Source organism: Amia ocellicauda, chromosome 8 (genome assembly GCF_036373705.1).
Source record: "Amia ocellicauda isolate fAmiCal2 chromosome 8, fAmiCal2.hap1, whole genome shotgun sequence".
Taxonomy (NCBI): Eukaryota; Metazoa; Chordata; class Actinopteri; order Amiiformes; family Amiidae; genus Amia; species Amia ocellicauda.
Genome location: NC_089857.1, coordinates 34,927,385 through 34,939,396, shown reverse-complemented (window position 1 = coordinate 34,939,396; position 12,012 = coordinate 34,927,385). Strand labels below are relative to the sequence as shown.

General features: G+C 36.4%; 1 protein-coding gene across 1 annotated transcript in view; it reads left to right on the top strand.

The window, feature by feature from the left end:
* The window catches only part of pgm5 (phosphoglucomutase 5), a 30,981-nt gene extending 26,391 nt beyond the window's left edge, over positions 1-4,590 (top strand). Inside the window, exon 11 of the mRNA XM_066711203.1 lies at positions 2,153-4,590. Coding sequence (XP_066567300.1) covers positions 2,153-2,242 — 90 coding nt within the window. The 3' untranslated portion in view covers positions 2,243-4,590. The remainder of the gene's footprint in view (positions 1-2,152) is intronic.
* The last annotated feature ends 7,422 nt before the right edge of the window (positions 4,591-12,012 follow it).

Genomic DNA, 12,012 nt, shown 5'->3' with positions numbered 1-12,012 from the left:
CAATGTGCTTGGATGTCATTGATGCTGATTTATGGCACAGAAATTGTATTGGGGAATCCTGAAACCCGGAATCCAGACTCTTTGGTTTAGTTTGATTTGGGCCAATGGATGGTCACCACTGACATTCAGTGAAGGAACAATAACATCTACCTGATACATGGGGGCTATAGACATGCAATTGGAAACATATTTGAAGCTTGCTAGTTTTAAAATGCTTTAACAGTTTCTAATTAGGTATACTTGTATTGGTAATTGATAGTTGCAGAGCTTGATGATGTGTTTAATATTTAAAAGGTTTTGAGTTGAATTTTGCTACTATTTCCAAAGCATTCTTTAAAACAATGCTTAAGCCTGCCAAATTTTAAAATCGAAATATGGATTTGATAAAGGACTGTAGTTACATTTATCTAGTTAGATACCTGTATAAGGGTAATAAATAAATAATAATAATAAATAGATACACCCGAACTTAGTACAGCCGATAATTTTAACTGGGTTCAGACACCATCTTGCTCTTATTATGGTGGCACATACCATGTTTATGGCATTGAAATTGGTGATTTGCCTAAGCCAGACACTATGAAACAGTTCAAATGATCAATGGACCCTGATAAGAGGTTTATACACTTGTCAGCTTTTATGAAACCATGCTTCCTTTTACGTTTCAGGTTCTATAAATTAGGTAATTGTATGATGTTTTGTCTCTAGACATGTTTGGCTTTACTGATTTTCCATCTTCCACAGTACTGGATGTGACTCCACACTCTTGGATAGAGAGATTGGCATTATCTGTAAACACCACACACTGCCATCATACATTACATTTGCACTCTTTACTACAGCTCTGTACAACTGCAATACACATTAATACATTCAATTATGTACTCTACATTTTAATAAACTTACCCAATTGAAGACTTTGAAACTGTACAGGATTACTGTCTGTGCAGACTCGGCAAAATCTGAACACAGACAATATGTATATAGATATATATATATAATGGTAATAACCTGTATATCAAGATGTTGGCAATAGCTGTGTTGTTTTTGGTTTGAAAGTCATTCCAATGTTCAGAGTATTTATTGCTTTGGTGGAATAGGTTTGAAATAAGATAACATTTTATTTCGCTTTAAAGGATGGTTATAAAAAAAAATGCACCAAATGGTTTTGGAGAACAATAAATACGTGCCTGTATAACTTACTTAAACTAAATCTTAGTTTCTATTAACCTGCAAATATGTTATTTTAATTTAATGTAATACCTTAATTAATTAATAAGTTGCTTCTTTCACATGGCAAGCGAAACATAAACATAAACAGGGTGTATTTCTTCAATAGGCATAATATCCGGTATCCTTCTCGTTTATCTGTTTTAAGGGTGATTTCATGAGTTAATGACTAATTTAATTCAACAGCCAAATATATATTTGCATGCAAGCTAGTGATTTGTACATGTCCTTTTACATGTCCTGACTTTAGACCCAGTCTAAATTATAAGTTACATAGGATGTCAGTGATATCTAAGAATTAAGATCCTTAAAGTATTTGTGACTCTTTCCATTTGAGACCTTATGATGTTCACCAAGCCCACCAAATGTAAGTGATCTGAAGAAAAAAATAATGAAAACATTGACTACTGCCTTATTATAAAATATGATCTAATAGAAACTGACTGTCATTATTAACATAGTAAGGCTTTTACACTTTTGCATGCCTTTGCCATGTGTTTTCTGAAGGAAATCCACCATTTAATATGATCCTGATTAATTCAATATTTTTGGTTTTTCTTCCCCAGGGAGGTCTCAGTCCAGACAAATACCTGTCAAATAAAAACATGCTGCATATGTTTTTCTTTCTCCATTTTGTTATGTATATATTTTTTGATAACTAAAATATTAAGTCAGTTTCATTGGTGTGACTCAATTGGCATCTTAAGGTTTTAGTTCAAAGGTAATTAGTTTTCCTCTGAGTTTCACGTGAGTTTAATTCTAATCTAATCTATCAGTGCTAAACAAGCAACCTATACAGGTACATTTCACTGTAACAGACAATGATACTGTACTGATGAAACATGAGGTAGTAAATTCATAATGTGTGTATTATTGTACATGTGTGGATCATTTTGTGACATGGATGTTGATTTGGTTGCAGGCAGTGCTGGGGCCCCTGATTGCGATCGCACTGAAGATTTCTGACATCCATGAACGAATGGGTCGCAGGGGACCAACTGTCATCACCTGAGCTCGTCAGCTCCAGTGCAGCAGGGGCCAAAAAGAGACACTCTTCAATGAGGTTCCAGTTTCTAAATCCTTATTCACTGTTTGTGCCATTTTTTAAGGGCTACGCCATGCTTAAGTTAAAATGGTTTCACTGTAGTTGACATTTTTTTTTTGTTAATTTGTATTAGGTTCCTTGCCTTCTGAATCATTTTAACCGCCTTTTAAAAATGTACTATTCAGTGCAGGTTGCCACGCTTTAATATACAGTGCTTCCCTGGTCTACAATTTTGCTTGCTGTGCTTGTACATTGATATACACAATTAAACATTTGAAAGGTGAAAAGGGATCTCTGAAGAATTCAAAAAGTATGAGTTTTTGACATTTACTGTAATTTGTTTCAAGCTGCAGTATTCTTTTAGAAATGTGAATATGTCATAATACACACCGAGGGACATGCATAATGTGTTATATACTCAATCTGTCATTTGATCTTTCAAAAACATTGAGTGGTTGGATAACTTTACAAACATACAATTTCCATAATCAGGTTAAAAGTTAAAATGAAATAAACAACTTTAATGCACATAGCCTCATCTGATATAAAGTAATTAAATGCTAACTATAAAAAACTGCATGTATATATGTATGCGTACAGTGTTTATATTACCAAACATACCAGTACAATGTCTTACGTGCAGGGTGTGTGGAAGTCCAAAGCTATATAACTGCTTCAGTGCGGCACAATCATCTGATCAGGCAGTGTTTCGGGGTAGACTGGTAGTTAGTTGCCATATTAAACACAACTGTTGGTCAGACAGCAGAGACTTTATGCTTTCTGAAGTGCATAAAGTGAAGGCTATGAAACACACTGGAGTGGGAGCCAGACCGGGCAGGCCATGTTGATGGAGAACAGAGCACAGCTAACCATTAAATGTTTCACAAACAGATATGCCAGACATGTGGCCAAAAGCCCATCACAGAACAGAGCAACAACCACACAGGCACCTGCACTGAGTAGAGCACCACATAACAATGATCACACATGAGAACAGACAGAGGAATTAATATTTGTGCCAAAATGTATGTATAGAGCAATGGAGACACATCTAGAGTGATGACCTTCATACTATTTTCTACGAATACGTCAGCCTGGATTTTTCAGGAACCAAGAGAACACTCCTAAATGCAGAACATGGTCCCAGCAGTTCAGTGTGGAAATGGCACTGAGATGTTGTGGGCATGTTCTCCCATTACTTCCGACCTTGGGAGGAATGCCACAGTAAAGCATCCCTTTCTAGGACTGCTGTAGAAATTAAGGCCATTTGCAAAATCATTGTCAACATCTGTGTTTTGTCATATTGTCCCTTGTCACAATATGTTTGGTAATATAACAAAGATTGATAGATGTACACAAACTCTGGTGGTCATAATTATGTGGACAAGAAAGTAGGAATCAACTTACAATATATATATATAGAATTGAAGAGAATTATCCTGGTGAAAAGGTAACTGTGTTTACATTGCAAGCATTTTACTGCAAGTGTTTTTCATCAGAATTGTCCTCCTGGTTTGTAGTCAAAACTGCACACACTATAGGGAATGTATCACACAGCTATGTCCAGCCAATCAGCTTGCTCAGATTGTCACCGATTTCATGTCCCCCTCATCTCAGGTTCAGAAAGTTGTATGCACCTACTCACTCAGGAGAATGTACATTCTGTTATGAGGGGAAATAGTTTAAAAAGTATACATTATTATATTTCCTGCTTGAGCCAGAGATTAATGCAACTTTTTTTCTCTCATTCTTATTTTTGTAGGATTTTCAGTCCCCATAATTCTGAGCAGCAGGGTATATATATATATATATATATATATATATATATATATATATATATATATATATTCATAGCCTATGGATAATTCTGTTATTTTAAACAACAGATTTTCTCTCAGTGTTTTCAAGTAAACTACCCTTTTTACACTGAGCTTTTCACTTTGTGTTGAATTGTTACCAAAAGTTAGATTTTTTTTTCTTGTATTTGTGAATTCTTTGTAATCTTTGAAACTGAAGTATATTAAAGTTCCTATATATAATTTGATACAGTGATTTTATAATTGTCACAATAGTTAACATTTACAGTTTTTTGATGGATGTTTTGGGGAACATGAATTATTTCAGGGAGGCTCTGAATGAATACTGCAGTAAGTAATTGTTGAAACAATGTTTTATATTCCTGAGACAAAACACTACTGCATATTTTTTTTGCTATCCTGTTTGTTTTATTAGGTGCATTTTAAATTAAATTCACATTTGCTATATTTAATTTTTTTTAACAAAATGGAATGAAATAAACCCCTTTTGTGTGAAAATGTGTATTATATATATATATTAATTGGGAACTATTCTAAATATATTTACAGGAATACAACAGCTCTTTAACTTGCATAACAAATAACCACATTTAAACATTTTCCATTTTATTATAGGCCAACCCAATGGTGGTCTCTATTCCACATCAGAGATCCACACTGCTGTGGAATCTAGTGTCTCACATGATGACCATGCAGAACAAGAGACAGAGGCAGTAAAGGGTGGCTGGTTTCTCATGGCAGTAACTGGTTTGGGGAATACCTACAGGATGCTGGGTCATGAGCCACAACACTACTCTAGTGTGCCTTGTGATTTTGATCTAGATTTAGATTTAGGTAATGAGCTGCCTTCCACTTGTGTGGGGTAATGATGAAACTGGGCTTCCCACAGTTAGCCAAGACGGACATTAAAAGAGGACCAAGCTATCTTGTATTATACAATATGGGGATAGTAATCTCTAAGAGGTAAAACAACAGAGTCCTCATCTTTTGGGTATGAAACTTAAGGACTTGAAAATATCAGTGCTAAATACTGAAGGCAGATGAACCGCCATCATCACGGTGGAGTTCAGTTTTAACAGAATAGGCCAGACACTGGCCTCCCATGTTGTTCAAGGCCCTCGGAGAGGATATTCACTTCTCTGTTGTGGTCATTGCAGTTCAGTGTTCTACAGGTGCCCGTTATTCTACAAGATCCCTCCTCACATTTCACAGTTTGGAAAGCTCCTTCATTTGAAGAATTATGATTAATCGGATAAATAGACCAGTATATCTCTTTAAATTGAAGTTATTTATTGACACACATTGCTTCAGATTGCTTCTTACATTTTAAAATCATTAGACATTAATTGTCAAGTATTTACACACAATTCAAGCAATTGACTACAGTGTGTTTACACAGGATGGGAAAAGACAACAATTTAGTTTTTTTCAATACATAGAGAACATCATTTGAACTGGCTCTTTTTTGTATAAAAGGTAAAACTTTGAAATTCAAACTAAAAATATGTGTGCTTGAATTTGTACATTTTTTTCAGCAAACATTAATCATAATGAGTATCTTCACATAAACATACATATGCTCTACAAGGGTGTTTCAGAAAGTACAGGCAATTAATAAATAAAGCAAGTTACCAGTTATCATTTCTTGACAATAAACAAGTGTGCAAAAAGCACGAATGAGAGGATGCTTTCATAAATACAGCCATCAGTGTTGCTTGGTGGAATGGCTTTGACCACTTGGTTACAGCTAGAAAACATTGAAGTAAATGTTCAACCATGAAACAAGCATGTACATATGCTGTGCCTCCAGAAACCCGTTTATCTTCTTTGGTGTGATTAATCAAACTCCAGCACTTTACTTATCTTTACTGGACATTTTAATGAACACCTCTGATTGATTACATGCAGTTCATAAATACGTGGGGCTGCGTGGAAAGTATGCCCTTCTCCATTTTGTGAGTACAGATCAAGTACAGTGCCTCTACACTGAAGACAAACATCTTGATACAGGCTTGATGTCTGTAGCAATACATTGATTTAAAGATGTACAGAAATGCTGGAAGAGTCACTGACCATCACTGTCTTGGTCAGGAATCTATGTTTGACTCAGACTCTTGAAAATAAATGTGATATGTTTTCATTACCATGTGCTCCTGTTTGCTGCTGTTTGCTGGACATCAACTCAAGAGTTACATGTTTCCAGCACTGCTGTGTAGACCCACCCTAAATCACGGTCATCTTCCACACATCTCATCTCTTACTGAGCTTGCTTCTCTAGAACAGCCCCTGCACTCATACACTTATTGCACATTCTCCTCAGAGGAATGGGACATATTTTCCATTCTCCTAATTACAGTGCCTGGGCTCTCTTCAGCTTTACAACATGCAACTCAACATTACAGTGTGGCTGCAGGCATGCATTTCATACAAAATGCAGCCATGCACATAGTAAAATGTTGATAGTGTTAACATCAGGAAGTCTGTGTTAAATGATTAATTCTCATCAGAAGCTGCCTGAACAGGATATTGTGCTTCCAGAGTGTTGTTTCGAGTCATAGTTTCTTCATAGGATGGCGGTTCTTCTAGACTGAAGGACTGATCCACAATGCCCGAACTGCTCTCTGTGTAAATGGGTGGAGCGATACACTGAATTCCGTCTTCGATGACAACACGTCCCACAGCAGACACTGTGTTTCCTCCCATAGACTCTGCATACGAGGGCGGGTAGAAATCAGGTCTGAAAATAAGTAGACAAAAGAATACATTAGTATTGCGTTAAAGAGAAATCAATGAACAAATCAAGTTTTATTTATTCATTTGTTTGTTTTGTTTACTTACTCTTATGATGGTTAAACTGCCATTTGTTTCACTTAACAACTGACTGTTATACTACAGGCCCCTCAGTGAGGTCAATCCACTTTCATCACAGTTTGGACACATCTCCTCATTGAAGTGTAAACACAGGTGATACAGCACTGTGAATGCATTCGAGGGGAACACTTCAAAATGCATCAAAACTGAATTGCCACAGAAACTGAAGAGTACACAATGCTATTTTTCAAATGTCTGCCATTCATTGGAATCAGAGCAATGTTTAAATACTCTTGTACACTGTATTATGCTATTTTAGAGCTTTTCCAATAGTCACTTCCTCAATTTAGTTCTTGAATATCAAAAAACAGGCTACTCAGAACTGTGTGAGGTTCCACACTGATTAGTAAATATAAGAAGGCCGTGCAGGCACCCGGGGTACGACTCTGCACAGACGTCTCACCTGTACACTGTGTGGATTAACACCGTAGGGTTTTGATGTCGCGTCACGCTGTGTATAAATCTTTTGTTCTTCATTCCAAGGCAGATGCTCCACGAAATTCCAGCCAAGAGAATTAAAAAACCGAATGTTATGCAAATATAGGCAAGTATGAGTTTTACTGTACAAGCACCTGTATTCGCCACAGAGATGAGGAAGGCTCCTAAGCATATTATTGAGAAGCCAACCACAGGCAGAGCCATACGCACTAGAAAACATATCTGCCTTTCCACTTCCATTTTCAATTGCTCTGTAGGAGTTTCCTGGGTGATTGCATGTTATAACCTCATCGCATGTTCTTTTTATACTATACCAGGAGGTGGCCTTTGCCATGTGAGGTGACGTAACAATCCAATACAAAGTCGTTGCTCATTAATAAATCTGCTAAACAGGCATGACAGTATCAGTTTGCACTGCAGAACACAATGTAACTCCATGCTCAAAACAACTCACTGGGGTCAAAAAATTCCATTCAAAAGAGCAACTAGCAAGAGATATGTTTACAAGCATTTTATAGGGATCTGGCTCATTCTTTACAGTGCATGTTTTTCACAATACAGCAAAGTTTACAGTATGTTTTCTGTGATCAATGGGACAGAATATGTGCAAGAGCTTTATTATTATTATTATTATTTATTTATTTGTGTATTTGTTTACTTATATATTGCATTGGCTTTTTTGAATGCATTGTGTTTCATATGTATATTTGTCTTGAATACTGTATACAACAAAAGAGCCATACATAAAATTAATCATCAATTGCATTTCAAAATACGCAGATTAATATTATTCTGTGATAATGTGCTACCAGCAAGTATTGTTAATTAATACAGAGGTTAGTGAGTAATGTGGTTCTTCATATATGATATTTGCATGACTACAGTCAGGAAAAGTAGAGGAGTACAAAATCATTTTTACATTAGAAGCTATAATAACTAGATGAAATAAGCTTAATTAATTATATTTTGGCTTGAATAATTCAAAATAAAAGAAAATAAATTGCACATTTTAATTATTTTCTGGAAATTATATACTCTAGTCATTGACATTTAAATGTTGTGCCATAACCTTTGCTGCAAAAGGTTCTTCTTCTTTACAATGTTCTACTTTGAAATACATTAAACTATCCAATTAACAAGTCAGTACAAAATGTGTTTATTGCTTGGAAACCGGGGTACTGGCTTTTCTCCAATCATTCAAATACCTGGAATGTTGCTGCGTGTTTTGTATTGCAGCTCAGAACCCTGTATTCCAACAGCATTTAAATCGCTCGAAACAGATAGGAGTGTAAAAGAAAAACTGAACTTCTGAATTCTCCTCATTTCACTATTAGTTATTATTTATTTTTATTTTAAAATCTTAAAGTCCTTATCTGGAATTATTTGTATAGCTCATAATTCTACGTCGACCATTTTGTAGTAGTACGTATGCCACTGAGAAAGGTTACTGAGGTTCAAAGAAAAACGTGTTCACTGACTTGTTCAAGTTATGAATTATGTAAGTATTTTAATATTATTTTTTGAAAATATTAATAATCAAAATTCTATTGTTTCTGGAATTTCCCAATACTACGAGTACTACTACTGCTAATTATTATTATTAATAATAATAATACGTTAAGAGAAGCATAAATTATAACTCTCATATAAAACTCCCACTGTGAGTGATGTATCAGTCAGTTACAAAAATGTCACTGGTGATGAAGCATGTCGTGTTTTTTGCTTTGGCAGAAGCGCTGTTGCTAGTTTTAATACCACATATATACTGTATTACAAGATAATTGTGCACTTATCAATCATATAATAATCATCATTATCAATACTGCTAATAATAAATAGCTTATTTATAAATGTACTAGTGGTTTAGAATGAAACATAACATACCAGTGTTAATTATTTGATGTGGTGGTATTTATAGACACAGACGTTACTTTGCCGCAGTCCTGCAGGCTGGCGCATTGCGTGTGCGGTATCCTAAGGTCGGCTGCGCTTACACCGCTGGCAGGGCGACCTCTGGAGTCGGTGAAAGCATTAACTTCGAGCTCAGAGCCATTCTTCAACAGCCACAGTAAACCACACATTAGTATATTTTATTATTATATATTTCGACATTTTCCCCAGATGCTCAGGAGGAAGGATTTGAATTTGAACATTGCAGATGCATTTATTTGTATTACCTTATTTACAGTCCAGAACTACAGTATTATACAGAACTAATATGGATTCTGTTGAAGTTTACCAGGCTAACCCCAGGTGTCCCATGATTACGAATATTGCCACCCCCCACCCTTTGCACTTGAGAGTTGTGTTCAGTAATGGCAATTTTCAGTGGAAGTCTAATTGGACCAAATTTACTATAATTATTACAATCAAATGTATGGATTTCAAACTTTCCTCTTGATGTTGATATGATGCACTCCATAAATAAATTATACCTTGAAGATAATAACTATGTCACTATACAGTGGGGGAAAAAAGTATTTGATCCCCTGCTGATTTTGTATGTTTGCCCACTGACAAAGAAATGATCAGTCTATAATTTTAATGGTAGGTGTATTTTAAAAGTGAGAGACAGAATAACAACAAAAAAATCCAGAAAAACGCATTTCAAAAAAGTTATAAATTGATTTGCATGTTAATGAGGGAAATAAGTATTTAATCCCCTGTCAATCAGCTAGATTTCTGGCTCCCAGGTGTCTTTTATACAGGTAACGAGCTGAGATTAGGAGCACTCTCTTAAAGGGAGTGCTCCTAATCTCAGCTCGTTACCTGTATAAAAGACACCTGTCCACAGAAGCAATCAATCAATCAGATTCCAAACTCTCCACCATGGCCAAGACCAAAGAGCTGTCCAAGGATGTCAGGGACAAGATTGTAGACCTACACAAGGCTGGAATGGGCTACAAGACCATCGCCAAGCAGCTTGGTGAGAAGGTGACAACAGTTGGTGCGATTATTCGCAAATGGAAGAAACACAAAATAACTGTCAGTCTCCCTCGGTCTGGGGCTCCATGAAAGATCTCACCTCGTGGAGTTTCAATGATCATGAGAACGGTGAGGAATCAGCCCAGAACTACACGGGAGGATCTTGTTAATGATCTCAAGGCAGCTGGGACCATAGTCACCAAGAAAACAATTGGTAACACACTACGCCATGAAGGACTGAAATCCTGCAGTGCCCGCAAGGTCCCCCTGCTCAAGAAAGCACATGTACAGGCCCGTCTGAAGTTTGCCAACATCTGAATGATTCAGAGGAGAACTGGGTGAAAGTATTGTGGTCGGATGAGACCAAAATTGTGCTCTTTGGCATCAACTCAACTCGCCGTGTTTGGAGGAGAAGGAATGACCCCAAGAACACCATCCTCACCGTCAAACATGGAGGTGGAAACATTATGCTTTGGGGGTGTTTTTCTGCTAAGGGGACAGGACAACTGCACCGCATCAAAGGGACGATGGACGGGGCCATGTACCGTCAAATCTTGTGTGAGAACCTCCTTCCCTCAGCCAGGGCATTGAAAATGGGTCGTGGATGGGTATTCCATCATGTCAATGACCCAAAACACACAGCCAAGGCAACAAAGGAGTGGCTCAAGAAGAAGCACATTAAGGTCCTGGAGTGGCCTAGCCAGTCTCCAGACCTTAATCCCATAGAAAATCTGTGGAGGGAGCTGAAGGTTCGAGTTGCCAAACGTCAGCCTCGAAACCTTAATGACTTGGAGAGGATCTGCAAAGAGGAGTGGGACAAAATCCCTCCTGAGATGTGTGCAAACCTGGTGGCCAACTACAAGAAACGTCTGACCTCTGTGATTGCCAACAAGGGTTTTGCCACCAAGTACTAAGTCGAAGGGGTCAAATACTTATTTCCCTCATTAACATGCAAATCAATTGATAACTTTTTTGAAATGCGTTTTTCTGGATTTTTTTGTTGTTATTCTGTCTCTCACTGTTAAAATACACCTACCATTAAAATTATAGACTGATCATTTCTTTGTCAGTGGGCAAACATACAAAATCAGCAGGGGATCAAATACTTTTTTCCCTCACTGTACCTTCATTATAAATTATATCCAGTAAAGGTGAGGTTATAAAGTTATACAGATATGAAGTTGACCATATTGAGAGACATGCCACTGATATCAATTTAAGAATATAGGATTTCTAATCTTATTGATTCTAAAATAGATTAAACTAAGTGAAGCATCAATTTTTTTACCTAAACTTTCAAGAAATAGAGCTATAATACATTTTCAACCTTATTTTAATATCCAGAGTCAAGACAAGTAGAATGTAGAAGCAATTTATACAATTCATTCACATCCTTCTGAAATTCAGAGAAAAGGTTTAAATGGCCCCTGACATAACACTTTATGTTAGAGATCAGAGGTAGCATAAAGGGCAGAAATAAAAATATATAAAAAAAACTATAAAATATTAATTGAGTATAAAATATGTCTATCTATGGAGGAAATTACATTTTTATCGCATATGTTGTCTTGGCTGAAATACAGTTGTGCTCATTTACCTCTACTGTAATTTGTCAACTGAGGCGAATATGAATGAGTTTTTGAATTACTTCAATGTCTTAAGGTGAAAGAAAGAATGGTCAGCATT